Source organism: Lutjanus erythropterus, chromosome 1 (genome assembly GCF_056507025.1).
Source record: "Lutjanus erythropterus isolate fLutEry1 chromosome 1, fLutEry1.hap2, whole genome shotgun sequence".
Classification (NCBI taxonomy): domain Eukaryota; kingdom Metazoa; phylum Chordata; class Actinopteri; order Lutjaniformes; family Lutjanidae; genus Lutjanus; species Lutjanus erythropterus.
The window spans coordinates 36,419,350-36,434,999 of NC_139317.1; the positions used below are offsets into that span (position 1 = coordinate 36,419,350).

The 15,650-nt window shown below is 38.6% G+C and overlaps 1 protein-coding gene across 1 annotated transcript; it reads right to left on the reverse strand.

The window, feature by feature from the left end:
* Positions 1-1,738: 1,738 nt before the first annotated feature.
* On the reverse strand, positions 1,739-12,118 carry gpib (glucose-6-phosphate isomerase b). Its single transcript, XM_084720951.1, has 18 exons — positions 11,929-12,118; positions 11,598-11,688; positions 11,241-11,309; positions 10,279-10,398; positions 10,068-10,151; positions 9,773-9,919; positions 8,516-8,587; positions 8,380-8,424; positions 8,233-8,286; positions 7,595-7,655; positions 5,801-5,844; positions 5,545-5,697; positions 5,157-5,286; positions 4,896-4,972; positions 4,356-4,484; positions 4,021-4,096; positions 3,189-3,255; positions 1,739-2,188 (listed from the first exon to the last, which is right to left on the reverse strand). The coding sequence occupies exons 1-18, from the start codon at positions 12,045-12,047 to the stop codon at positions 2,065-2,067; spliced, it is 1,662 nt and encodes a 553-aa protein (XP_084577077.1). The 5' UTR covers positions 12,048-12,118; the 3' UTR covers positions 1,739-2,064.
* Between the last annotated feature and the right edge of the window lie 3,532 nt (positions 12,119-15,650).

Sequence of the window (15,650 nt, forward strand, 5' to 3'; positions counted from 1 at the left end):
CACTGAAACATCAGGGAAAATTAAGTTTAATGACGTTTAGATGAAGTGGCAGTGAGGACTGGCTTGCAGTCCAGATGCTGTTTAGTCCAGATGTTTGTTTTTCTCTCTAAATGGATGCTGTGGAGTCTGGGGATTTGTGGGGAGGAACAGTGCAGATGCACTGACCTTTGACCCTTTGTTCCACTGAAAAAATGGTAGATTACTGGGTTGCAGATTTGCTCCCACTAAATAAATCTGGCACGCTGATGCCATCTAGTGACGAGCTGCGCACACAAGCACATAAACACAGTATGAACTATTTCCACACAGGAGTACGAAGAATAGCTGTGGTGTTTGCAGGGTTAGGCAGCAACAAATTACAGCAAATTAGAAAAATAAGTAATTATAAGCAGCCCAGTTTACTTTTGAAAAAAATGTGTAATAAGATTATATTTACATTATTGAGGATTACTTGATTACATTTTTGGGTCGCAATTTATTTGACAGTACACTAATAAGACATAACACGCCATACTTCAGACAAAAAAGAAATATGTTCTTTAAGACAGTATAAGACCCTTCATTAGACCCTTATTAGAATTTATAAGAGTATAATTTTGGACACATTACAACAGAACTGGACTGTAAAGTGAAATCATAACACATCTGCTACTTCTCTATTTAAAAACAATATGTGAACCACATCTAGCAAATTAAAAAAAAGAAAAAAATTATAGAGGAAGAGGAATATTTTGTCTGTGGGTGACTTCATAGACTTACTGCAATACTGTAGGCAGATAATGTGATTTGATGATGAAAGAAGTGGGCATCTGTCTTGAGCACTCTGCCAACTGTATGGGACCAGCCAAAGAAGGTCTGTCTCAAGTAGCAGATATATGATTTCACTTTAATTTAAAGCACAGTTGTGTTGTAATTTGTCCCTAATTACCCTCCTGGCTCTAATAAGGTCTAAAAAAACATATATTTTCTAGTTTGTCTAATTTGATACAAAGTACAGCTTGTTACATCTTATTATTGTACTGGAAACTAAAGTGCAGACCATTTTTGATAAGGTCTTTAAAATATAGCAATCTTAAAATTATGATGGTGCAATATTTGCTAATATTAATCCTGATGAAAGTCAAAAGTAATCCAAAAGTAGTCAGATTAGATCACATTGTTTTGTAATCCCATACTTTATTAAGTATAAAAGTTGCCATCTAATTTGTGTTCAGTACTACATTTAAAGGTAATCTGACCCAACAGACCAGGTGTTCTCTAACACAGAAGTGCAATACGTCATCCAAAAGCTGGAAAGCTGATGGTTAATTTAAAATGCAGCTCAGCACTCTGCATCAAATTTTTCTAGTCATAAATCTGTAATAAACAGTGTTTTAGGCTCCTGTTCTATGAGAGTTTAGAACATTGTGATGGCCATTCCTATGCTCTATCATGTCTCATAAGTTGTTCTAGCAGTTTATTTATTACACAGATGTATAATTTAACTATTTTTATACGACTCAATAATTGATAAAATTGTCAAAAAAAACTCTTCAAAATACCAATTTAGTTTGAAAATAATAATCTTCAGTCAAAACAGTCAACACTATTTTGTTCTTTGTTGTTCTCACTTCCCCCAAAAAATTGGATTAAATTACCTTTTTGCTGGGGACCCCCTATAACCCACTCAAGGACCACTGTTGGTCCCTGGACCCCTGTTTGAAAACTGCATGAGACCAGGTATAACAGACACTGAAAATGACATTGTGCAAAGATATTTATTCCACAAACTGTTCTTGTGACAGTGGAGAGACAGTGAGGACATATTCCCCCCTGCCCTCCACAAACACTCTAATACAAAAAGCGTTCCCTCCTCAAAGTGGTGAACGAACAAACATAGAAAAGACAGCAGCACTGTAGACAGTCACGATATTCATAATGAGAGTACAAACACACAGAGTGCCTCTGCTCGACTGTGTGGGAGTGACCAGCTGCCTCTGCGAGTCTCCTGTCCATGCAGCTCATGAGCTGATTAGATGGATAATGATGTGGAGTCAAGTGCAAGTTGTTTTGGGGTGACTCGACTCAGGCAAAGTTTTTCTTGAGGAAGTTGATGAGTCCGTTGGTGGAGGAGTCGTGGGAGTGGACTTCTGTGGTGTCCTTAAGCTCAGGCTCGATCTTCTTTGCGAGCTGTTTGCCCAGTTCCACTCTAATAATGCAGAGGGGGGGGGAAGAGAAGGCAGAAACAGAGGAGAGACGACGTGTTTAGTGACGTGGATGATTGAAGGTCGTATGAAGGGGTTAATCAGTTCCAACCACAGTAAACCTGAGTTTTTAACTGTATGTCCCTGTATTTCCAAAATGCTCATTTTAGAGAGAAAGTTCAAGTTAAAGAGGCAGGATTGTAACAAAATTTAAAAATTTAAGGGAAAATTCACCACTTTTCAGGTGGATGTCCAGTCAGCATTGATGCTAAAAGTACTCAATTCAATTCCTCAGTGTGCGCTATATTGAGAGAGAAAGCTCAGTTCTCCTGCTGCAAAATCTGTGTGATGTCACAGTGATGTCATTAGCATTGAGGAAGAACTACAGGCTATTTCAGCTTGGACTTCTAGTCTACACCTCTGTGTAGCCAGGGAATACGTTAGATGAGTATTTTTGTCACCTAATGCTATGTTTTAGCAAACAAAATAATAGCTATAGGCCCGGATGGTGATAACACGGCAACATGGTCGTGGGAATAAGAAGCTCTGCGCAATGCATCCTGGTACATGTAGGCACTGTTTCACTTAACTCTCTTGGTCAGTATAACACACATAGGAATTTATTGTTTCATAACTACATTAATCATCAACACTGACTGGACATCCACATAAAAAGTGGTGAATTCATTTTAATGATCCTTTTCAGTAACTTCCTGAAAAACAGTCACTCATTAACATCTTACCAGATACTTTTCTCCTTATATTTCTTTAAAAATCATCATCATATACAGTAACACAAATATATTCTGTATCTGTTTGTTCTGCCTGTTTACTTAAGCTACACTTAGTGAAATATTTTAATTCAAGCCCTGAGGAATTTAATAAAGCTTAGCTAAATAGATTAAGTATATAATGATGTTAAGAGGTTACATAAATGGAAATAGTAGTTTATCAACAGAATGTTTATAGTCATAGCGTGTGTGTGTATAGTAAAAACTGTCTCACCCCCACTGGTCAAAACTGTTGATCTCCCACATCACACCCTGGATGAAGATCTTGTGCTCATACATTGCTGTAAAACAAGGCAAATCATTCAATCATTTAATCAAATCATTAGTGAAACGACTACAGAGAGAGTTAAGTTAAGTGATGTTTAATTTTCATTAAATGGGATTTAACAAACAAGCTGTACATAGCATAGCCTGGCCTCTTGGTTTGGCATCCCAAATAGAAACAGCCTTACTGTTACTATGCAACAGCATCCTGACTGAACCTTATCTATAAATTATAGCACTTTGGCTGTTGTGGGATCATTACTGTTGCTACCAGGTTCACCTCACAGTCTAATTTATTGTCATATCAGTTTTTATTGTGCAGTGTTGGGCAATGCAACTCAGGGAGATATGAACAGACTGCAGAATCTAGCAAGAATTATCTTGTAATGTCTGCCTGAAATAAAAGTGAGTGAGTTGCACTACATGATTTGAAGGCCTGCGGTTGTGAAACATAAAAGACAACATTCAATTACACTATACTGACAAAAGTTTAAGGCCAATAAGCACTCAGGAAAACAAAAAGTCAATATAGACTGTAAGTTGTAACTGTAGCAGTCAATATACTTTGTATTATTGAACTGTCAGTATGTGGTTACTCTTTTAGAGAATACAGATGTGTTTATGTATATGAATTGTGTATGTAGCTATGAATGATTATGTATAACTGAGTATTTGTGCAGGTGTCTATAATAATAAATAAAAGTACCCCAACAAACACTAACAATAACAATGATGTGGTTTATTTTTTATATGAGTGGCTGTAAATCATTAGAAACACTCACCTATAAGAGCTCCAAGTGTGAATGGGGTCAGTTTCTTGAAGATGATTGAGTTGGTTGGCCTGTTTCCTTGGAATACCTGAGTCAAACAAGGAGAACGAGTTCATAATACAGACCACTCTGAATGCAAACATCACAAATGCTCCTCATAAGGATCAGATAGCTGAGTTTATTCATGGTCACAAGAGGGCACTACCACCTATGATTTCTCACTTAAGTCCTGGTCCACTGTTAGCACTTACACAGTATAAGTAACATGAGATGACTGCCTCTCCTCAAGCGTAAGTTTATGTTTGTTGTCATTCTTATGAGAGCTACTTGTCCTTGATTTGACTTACTTTGTGTGGCAGGATCTTCTCCAGAGCCTCACCACTCAGGCCGCTGGCCTCCAGCTCCTTCCTGGCCTCCTCTGTCGTCTTACCCTTCATCAGAGCTTCCGTCTGGGCCAGGAAGTTGGCCAGCAGGATCTACAGCCACATCAAACGCACAGACTGTCAAATATAGTGCATTACAACATACTGTATGTTTTACAGTGGGCAATATGCTGCAGACTGTTGCCAGTCTGCCAAGCTAGTAGTCTCTGTGTTACACTCCAAATAAGATGACAGGTTGCTCTTCAAACCAGCACTGGGCAGGCTACGTTCATATGTATTTTTTTTTAATTATTATTATTATTATTATCATTATTATTATTATTAATCTCAAACAAGTTTTCTCAACTTTTGTTTCTAGTGACAACATCATTTCAATGGGTGTAGTCCATTAAAGAAGGTGAGATAATTCATCATATCAGCACACACACACTCTAGACTACACCACTGGTCCCTACCCATTCAAAGCACTGCTTTAGACAAATAATTCTTGTAAGACAGTGATACCTTGTGGTGCAGACTGTCTCTGATGGGATGCTGTGTCTGAGCTGGGATCAGGAAGTCAGAAGGCACCATGCGTGTTCCTGAGTTGGACAAAGTTGGACTACATTAATGACACATATAACCTATAGACTCATAGCATGAGGCTAACCAACTAGCACTGCTATCGATAAAGATAGCATAAGTATAACAAAATACATGGCTGGTAAAGTCTAGACACTCTGACTGAATCATTCATATCAGAAGAAACATATTTGCTGATGTTACCTTGGTGGATGAGCTGGTAGAAGGCATGCTGTCCATTGGTTCCCGGCTCTCCCCACACAATAGGCCCGGTGTGGTAGTTTACACGTCCTCCATGATTGGTGATGTACTTCCCATTTGACTCCATGTCACCCTAAATGACAAACACATATCAAAACTGTCACATGCATTAAATTCTCTTTGATTGGACACAGAGTTGTGCTTTGCTGTGTCAGTCTGTGTTAATATCACAATGCACAGTCTGATTGTATCCACACTCGTTCACGCATTGGTCACTGATGTTGCCTGAGGAACCTCAATTGGCTAACTCAAAATCCTTTCATATAATTTACTGATTAATATAATACTTGCTCTTTTCTTGGATGTTCTCACAGAAACCTGTGAGGCTGACCTGTTGGAAGTAGGCAGTGAAGCGGTGCATGTACTGGTCGTAGGGCAGCATGGCGTGGGTTTCAGCGTGGAAGAAATTGATGTACCAGATGCCCAGCAGAGCCAGCAGGACAGGAGCGTTCTTATCCAGAGGAGCAGTGCGGAAGTGGTTGTCCTGCAGCAGACGGAGGGATGATCGTTTACATTCATGTATACATTCATATGAATAGCACTACACTAAAGAAGTGGAGAACTAAAGGTCTTGGAGAAATACCTACCATCCAATGAGCTCCTGAAAGAAGCTTTTCAAAGTTGTCGAAGCCTGATGAGGAGAGGAGATGTGATAGAAAAGTTAACTGATTGAATAAACTATTGATTATATTTTATAAGCAACATAAATACCTATATTCTTGATGAAATTAAGTACATTTTTAGCCGTGCTAACAATGCCTCCAAGAATACCAATGTTGTTCTGTCAGACTTTCTGTTCTGTCAGGCCCAGGCTTAAATCTTTCAACAGCTATCAGAGGGCTCGCCATGAAACATTTTATTTCCGAGATGATGAATCCTAATAACTTTGGTGATCCTTTTTACACAAAAGTGGGGTTGATATTTGTGGTTTTGAGTTGAACATCTCAACAATTATTGGATGTACTGTCATAAAATCTGGTGTACATATTTATGTCCCTCAGGATGAATTGAAATAATTTTGTCCCTTGACTTTTCACCCAGTGCCACCATCCAGGCTAAATTTACGTTTCCAATACTTATGACAGCTTATGACTAAATACCTGTAAAACTAACTGCATTTCCATCAGCTTCATGTGTGCTTTGTTCATTCATTGTCTGTAACCACTTATCCTTGAAGAGTTGGACAATTTAGAGTCATCAATTTACCTATTATGCTGCATGTCTTTGGACTGTGGGAGGAAGCCGGAGTACTCGGAGAGAACCCACGTGGACACGAGGAGAACATGCAAACTCCACACAGAAAGGCCCTACCCCAACCACAAACTCCCCAGCGCCCGAGGCAGCTGGGGGATTCTAACTCAGGACCTTCTTGGCTAATTATCAAATGTTAGCATGGTAGCACATTACTAAGATAGTGAGCATTGAAGACATTATACCTGCTAAACTTCAGCATTTATTTTTTTTGAGAGCATGCTAGAATGCAGATGTTAACATTTAGCTCAAAGCACCACTGTGTATAAGTATAACCTCATAGAGGTGCTAGCATGACTGCAAGAGCTTCCAAAGAATATAACGTGTACAATAAAATTCTATGCTACGCTGTGGAAGAACAGTGTCCATAAGTTATATATCCCACAGTGTATCCTGATTTTGTTATACACACACAAGACACCTAGCCGCTAGATGTCAGTATACGCTAGACAGCGTCTCACTCCGTCTGTCACAGCATCTGTTACTAGAAATACTAAACGGAAAGGACCCTTAATTCATCAGTAACACCTGTGTTTACACTACTATTTCTTATCAGTGTGGCTGCTGTGAGAAATGTCTCTTTATTTAGAGATGGGAAAGCAAATACATGTTTGTACTTAATGGAGACAAGCCGGTATGTTTAGTTTAGTCAGCTGTAGAGGCAATTATGTACAGTAATATGATAAGATACATTTATATAGTCTTACATTTTCAATCAGCCTTTTGATGGCAGCCATAATGCTGATGTGGCCCAGGATGAAACTGAGTTTGACAACCCTGCTGCTGCTGTAGACTGTTAAGTCTCTTTATGCCATTAAAGCATATTTGGGATGATGCATGCATTGCTGTCTGCCACAGTGTGTTCTCTGATACTGGAAGTCACTTTCAAAGCAGCAGCTTTAAGTAGACCTTTTTTTCACAACAGTCATTTTGACATGAGACAGCAGCGTACACACAGGTGTTAACAGTGATTGTAATTAAGGTTCAGGGTGCTGCTATTGCTACACTGCTAAATCAAATGGAATTAATTAGTATGATTGGGAACACCTGAAACTTGTGAAAAAGGTCTATTATTTAGTGTTTTTGCATTGCTGTAAAAAAATACAAAAATGTGTTTTCACTGTACTTACCAATATGCAGGGCAATTGCCATTCCAATTGCAGACCACAAGGAGAAACGACCACCAACCCACTGAAAAAAATCCATTAAGAAAATCCATTACTGAAAATATATTCATGCCTTTTATTAAACTCCTTTGTAAAATGTAGGTTTTAAATAAAAGAGGAACAAGCTCTGCACACAACAAGGTTGCTGCAAAAGGAACATAAAATTGAGTATAACCTACACATTTTTGTGTTGCACTACTTGTACAACTGTCAAGTTTTTTCTCTCTCAGAGACAGATAACACTGTATAGTCCAGTGTAAACCACCGGCAGCCATTTTCTCTATGACATAAAGGCCATATTATAGCTGTCACCTTTTAAATACCAACAATGTAACTAAGAGCAGCCTCCTGACCTTTGATGCAACCAGGCCTTTACAGTAACCTCTGCAAGAGAGAAGGTCGCTACCAATAATAACTGAGTCTGAAGAGAGGGGCTTCTGATTACCCAGCAGCTGCTGGCCAGAGCATCTGTCCCACCTACTTCACAGGTCAAAAGTCTAGTTTATTTATAGCTGCTGCCTACGGCCCCCATCGCAGTTAGACTGCGGATGGAGACAGGACCTGCTGCACGTGGACTGCTTTAAGCCTTAAAGAGCACTCACATCCCAGAACTCAAACATGTTCTCTGTGTCAATGCCGAAGTCCTTCACTTTGGGCTGAGGGGGAGATGGAGAAAAGCAGGACAGTTAGGATCAGATGTCTGGACACAGAGACCAAGTTTCACTTGTAAATAGTGTTTTGTGACTTACTCCATTTGTGGAAAGGGCCACAAAGTGCTTAGCAACAGCAGCTTTCTGTTGAAACATAGAGAAGATATGACTGAAGGGTATTAATCAGTAAACTATAAGAAAATTATGCTGCTGTCTGAGGCAACTGGATACTCACATCTTTGGCATGTTCAAGGAACCATTCTTTGGCCGACTCAGCGTTGGTTATGGTCTCTTGGGTGGTGAATGTCTTTAAATGGAGAATTAGATCAGACAAAACATATAGATAACCAAGTATTAATACTTAATGCAACGAAAGTCATGTTACATTACAAAATGGTATATCAGCAGACATCAGAAAAATAAAGAATCTAATTGTGTTTCCTTCAAGATATTTACTACTAAAATTGAGGAAACAATAATTCTCCAGAGTGGATGCACAATATTTTGGAATAAATACTGTTTATCTTTTAGCTCTTGCTGCTCTTCCCATGTCACTCATGCCAAGGCCAGAATGCCGATATGACAGACATGAATGTCAACTGACGTCACAGTGGCTTAACTGCCTGGAAAGAGCATCTCATGGTGCAGAACACAACCAGATTCATCTGCCTGTGGGGAAACTTTATTTACAACTTGTCTGTCTGTGAAAGATTTTGAACAAACTGATTGTGTAAACATAAATATGAATTAACAGACACTTTTTCTTGGGATATGAGATGTTAAAGGGCAACTCCATCTGTGTTCTTTTGCAGGTTTTTTCAAATGGAAGCTCCCACTCAGCCATTAGCAAAAAACAGTGACATAGTGGACAGCACTGATGTCCTCCCCTCCCCTCTCTGCCTACATCAAGTCATGTGGGACAACGTTTTTATAAGGGCTTGGAAAATAGTATTTTGATGCTAAAACATATGTAATCTGACCAAAATGTGATTGTTCTGAATACAAAATATATTCGACATAGTGATATAAAAATAAAAAAAAAGGATATGCCATTTAAATGCATAATATGTAAGTTCTGCTGCAAGGCATCTCTCTCAAAACAATTAAAAAAACATGTAGTTTGATGACGTCTAAGGTAGTGTGGGATCATGGGAGTTATTTCCTTCATTGTTAAACAACCACCACTGTAAATGAAAATCTATCTGACATGACACTGGAAGAAATCATGTTCATGGCCAAGGTAATCTATTAAGTTTTATTTATGTTATGTTTAGTCATGTTTGCTTACTGCCCTCCTCACTCTCTGACATATCTGATGTGTCCCGTGTTTTCCCAGAAGTTAGAGCAACTAGCAGCTAGCAAAGAAACACAGTTACTTTGAATAAATTAAGTATTTCTCTGGCTCTGACCATTGTTAGAAACATTTGGGATAACGTAAGTACATAACTCAACAATATATATTTAAAAAAACAGCTTTGTAGAAATCAGCTACCTTGGATGCGATGATGAAGAGGGTTGTCTCAGCATTCAGATGTGCCAGGGTTTTGGCGATGTGTGTTCCATCAATATTAGACACAAACCACACACGTGGTCCACCCTTTGAGTAAGGCTTCAGGGCCTCAGTCACCATCAGGGGGCCCTGCAATTCAAAACAGCCCAAGTTCAAATTAAGATAAGACAGTGCCTGTGCTGGGCAGCTTACAAGGGTGAATGTGTGACTGTATACTTCACTGAAATTTTGCAATAAAATGCAACAAAAATACATCTTTTCCACAAATTGCACTCACAAGGTCAGATCCTCCAATGCCGACATTGACAACATCTGTGATGGCCTTTCCTGTGTAGCCCTTCCACTCACCACTGCGAACTCTCTGCAACAGATGCAACCACACAGACAGCTGCATCACACCTTCACGAGCAGGATTTCTAAACCATCATACTGTGAAATGTATTAACTCCAGTGCCAAAAAACCTTGTGATTTTGCATCTTTCACTTACGTGACAGAAGCCCTTCATCTTCTCAAGGACTGCATTGACGCCTGGCATCACATCCTTGCCCTCAACCATGATGGGAGTGTTTGAGCGGTTCCTCAGAGCCACGTGGAGCACAGCGCGGCCCTTCATAACCACAGCGCCAGGTAACAAAACACACACAGAAACATACAAACTTAGAACTGTAGAAATAAAGTGTTTTAACTTAAATAAGTTTGTGTCCGGGCTGATTTAAAATTTCACTTTGACTGAATCTGAAACTATTCAACACAAATTAACTTTTTTTAACCAAATGAACTTGATAGTAATTCAGTTGTACCTGAGAAAACATGCTCAATAAACTTGAGATATTAAACTGAACCAAAACTGTTCAGTCAGATAGACATGACATTACAAACAAAACTGATTTCCTTTTACAAAGAAACAATGCATGCTGGGAAGTCTGCTAATATGCTGATCATGTTTCATTAGAAACGTAATTTAATGAGTTGATTGAGCTCTGTATAGTACATTCATTCAACTCATTTTAATTAAAATATTTAAAGTTACAAGCACTCAGGTTTACAATTTCTGAAGTGTTATAAAAAATAAATACTAGATATTTTAAGTTTAATTACCTTGGATCAATAGAACTTGTATATTTAGGTTAAGTTAATGGGAAAGCATTAGCTGATTAGCTGATTCAGCTAAACTTCTGTGTGATTTTTACAGTGTGGCATTGATCTGTTACTGTTGGCAACTTTTACGATTGGCGATCAAGAGGTAAAAGGTAATCCAGCTGTTGCATTCACTGTGTTAAATGTTCATTTTTTAATAAGCTTAAACCAAGTTTATGTGCCTATGTGAGTCATTGTGCCACATGGTGTAAAAGCTGTGTCAGTGGCTGTTTCAACCCTCTGCGATAAATGTCAAGAGGTAAACACTGACATAAGTCAAGTTCCAGCTGACATGTGATCAACAATGAGCACCTCAGTGAAGTTGATCTTCTCTCCAGTGAACATCCTCTCTCTGGCTGCTTCGATGCCCCTGGACTTGGCCTGAAGGAAAAATATTGATTCATTACAGCAGCAGATAAATATCCAACATGTCAGCAACTAAATGGTATATTGATTGATGACCAATCCCTCTGATCAATGCATTCAACTTGTATACATAAAAAATAGATTTTGTCTCAAGATGTAATGGCTAGCAGATTAATGGGCCGCAAACTGCAGCAGGGACTGATGGGATTTCCACCTTAGGGCTGCCCACATCAACTCTTGGTCAACTTGTATTATAAGGGAGCTAGTAGAAGCTAGGGTTAATCAAGATGGAAATGAATTTACCAGATCAACCAACATCCTCATGACTTCGTCAGTGATGAGATTCTTGGAGTAATCCAGGAGAATGTCTCCATCTCCAGTTTTCAGTGTAAGACTGTGCAAACACAAAGACGTCGCAGTCAAATAGTGGTTTGACATTTAGTTTTCAATATTATGTAATGAAGCTGTAAAGTTTATATATAGGGAAGAATGTCTAGGAAGAACACATCAGAGCAATAATAATACAACTCATTTATGTATATATCAAATATCTGTATCTTGTTCAGTGGTGTATAGTAATGCACATACTGTGTTTTATCAAATAAAAATAGTTTTGGACAGATGTACAGGATACCTGAATTTGTTGAATCTCTCCTTGTCGGCCTCAAACATATGCCTCATGTTGAGGTTCAGGGCGTGGGCTGTGTACCAGTCCTGCAGCTTTTGGAAGTTGGGGTCCTGTGTGAGTCCCATGATGTCCAGAGGGGGCTTGCTGTGCTCCGGTGTGCTCGACTAGCCTGGCTGAGTGGGAGCGAGCAGGTCAGAGGGAAAGCTTTTTGAAGGGCGTACAGTCCAGACACACACTCGCCCCTCCCACAAGAGACACACCATATTCAGGGCTTGTGCACGTCACACCTCCACACTGTCTGGCAGGGTTACAGTGCATGTTGGCAGAGGAGTGTTGTCAGTACAGCAACACAGTGACATGTAGTTCAATGTGCTGCTCAAATCACTGGACAGCACAGACAGAAACAGTCTTTCTACTGTTGCACTGATTGCCAATCCTTCTGAAATACACACATACTGTCTACATTATAAATAGTCATTGCACAATACATTACCCCTTACATTACAGACAACAGTCTATCAATATTGCAAAATATTGTGTGGTATACCAGAGCCAGTCCTGACCTCCATGGGGCTCTAAGCAAAATCATGCTAAAGGGCCCTCCACATTGACTGTAGAGCCACATAAACCATTTGCAACAAAGTCACACTTGACTCCCCAGTGTTTCTGCTACAATCACTCCTCTTTTTAAACATTTCACTGCGTCTTTTGGGCAAAGAATATGCAGATCTATACAGAACAGAATGAGGTACAAAAAAACAATATTTATTGAACAGAATATTTTTGTGTAGAATCTTGAGATAAGTGAATACTGATATTAAATTAAGTAAATAAGACATTTTAGAATATATAAAATGTATAAAATACTAAAACATAACACTGAGCTTTGTGTCTGCTGTCTGGTAATTAGTCAATTAATTGATTTTAAATTCCATATTTAATCAGTCATCAAGTAGTGCACTTATTTTATATTTTACTTGAGTTCCATTTTATTCAAATTTATGTTTCTGCACTACATCCCAGATGAAACTACTATACTTTTCAATCTGCGAAGCAGAAAAAAGGTTGTTTTCTGATTTTTTAGATACAGGGTTCTCACAGAACAGCGACGTTGCAGATATTTGATGATCTTATGGCATGTGTTGTGGTGAAACATCAACTTCGCCATGCTATCATGGCAACACCGTTTCATGAAAGATAAGATCTTCACCCTGCAAGATTGCGATGCTCTTAAGGCCAGTCTGACCAGATTTGAGTTGGATAGGGTAAACCTACTTGGAGAAGCACCTCATAGACTAAAACATGTCTTTTCCTGTTGCTAGTAGGTGGCGCTATGCAGGATATTGTCAGGTAGGTGTGTGCAGGGCGGGCCTGTTATCAAACATGTCAAGTTTGGTGCAGATCAGATCATTTATACTGAAGTTATAGCAATTTTGTGTGTCATGGCGAGACATAAAAATTCAACGCCACAGCCACAGTCTTCAACAATTTGTTGCAGCGAGGCCAGAGGAGTGCCAAAATTGACCACGAAATTCAATATGGCTGACTTCCTGTTGGGTTTAGCCTATGTATCCAAGACTTTTGTGCACATGGTCATGATACATGTGCATACTAACTTTGGCTCATGTCAATGAAACATGCCTCTGGGACTGAACTTTAAAGGGCGTGACCAAACCATTTGGCCACTCCCATCAATAAAACTCATATCACATGTTCAGGACTGGACTACTATTGAACAAGTAAACAGACGTTAATACAACTTCCTGTGATGTGGTGAAGCATCGACCTGTGACATGTCGTCATGGCAACACCATTTGACGAAACTTCACGATCTTCTCACTACAGGATTACCATGGTCTTAAGGCTGTTCTGACCAGATTTGATTGTTATCAATGGTCAAACTGCTTAGAGGAGCATGTCAAAGTCTAAAACATATAATTTCCTATTGCCAGTAGGTGGCAATATGACTATTGCAGAATATTGTCAGGTAGATGTGTTCAGGGCGGGCCTGTTATCAAACATGTCAAGTTTGGCGCAGATCAGATCATTTATACTGAAGTTATAGCAATTCAGTGTGGCATGGCCAATAATTATAATTCCACACAATGGCCATGCCCTTCAAAAATTCATGTTGCGGTGAGGCTGGGCGACTGGCATATGTTCATATGTTGATATGCACATATGTTGAACTCTTTTGATGTATGGTCTGATGAAGGTATCAAGACACTGGGAGACATAATAGAAAATGGGTCAGTTTTCACTTTTGATCAGTTAGAGGCGCAAGATCCCGCTCACGCATTATTTTAGATATCTACAGTTACACAACTTTGGTATACCTCAAATGGTTTCAATATTGTGGTGTAATCTCTCCCCTAGAAAAAATGTTTACTGATGGTGAGGACCCAACCAAATTAGTAACACGATTCTGTAGAACACTTTCTGGGACTATGAAAGAAAGTACAGTTAAAATTAAATCAGAATGGGAGGCTGACTTTGGTGTTGAAATTGAGGATGAGGAGTGGAATGATATCTGGCTAAACCTGTCCAATTGTTTTACTACTAACAAAGCAAAAGAACTTCAATTTAAAGTAAACCATAGACTACATATTACCCCACTGAGACGTCATAAAATGAACCCAGCTCTGTCAAAGTTATGTAATAAGTGCAAGAATACAGAAGGTACATACATTCATTGTTTATTGGAATGTGTATATATCCATTACTTCTGGAAAGCTGTTCTCAAAGAAATCAATGATATACTTGGTCAAACAATAAACATTTCCCCTTTATCATGCATTCTTGGTATACATAATCCTCCAAATATTCCTCCAAATCCACTAAAACTCCTGAAAATCCTGCTTTTCTGTGCTAGAAGATGTGTTTTATTGAAGTGGGTGTCAGAGGAACCTCCTAGCATCACTCAGTGGATAAATAGTGTGTTAGTATTCATGCCATTAGAAGCGCTCAGCTTTTATTTGAGAGAGGAACTTTTTCAGTTTTATAACATGTAGAGTCCTTTCATAGCTTATTTGGGATCTGGTTTTTTGCAGACGATAACTGCAGAGCTCTGTGGTCTGGCGTGGAAGCAGTAGATGTATCACCTGAAATGCATTGTGTCCTGACTGTATCTGTACATTCCTGTCATGTTTTTCTTTACCTTTTTTTTCTTGCCCGTTCTTATATCTACTGTCATTGTCTTACTTATCTGTCAGATCTGTAAATGACTGTAAACCTGTCAATATTAATAAAAAACACAAAAAAAACAAAAACCTAAAGTCAATGTAAAATTGTGCTGCTTAAAAAGGCCTTTGCATGCCAGGTTCAATATCACCAAGTTTTCAGAAGTATTTTAAGAAAATGTATTTAATACATAGAAATTTCATGAACTCATTAACCTCAAACAAATAAAACGTCATAATATTTCATATTATTTTATTATTTTATTCTCCTTCATTTCTTGGTCATTTTATTTTATTATTGTATTCTTTATTCTTCTTCTTCACTTGTAAATCTTTTAATTTAGCTGACTAATGACTCATGCATCTTCATGATGAACAACTACATTTTAACAGCTTATTATTTCCAGCTATTCTCAATCACTTTGGCTCATTTTTTTAAACAGTTTTAATATTCTGTAAACCAGGGACACTCAGCTTGTTTTACCTGAGGGACAGTTTTGTAAAATGACAGGAGGCCAGGGGCCAGTTAATAAACAAGCATTCATAATA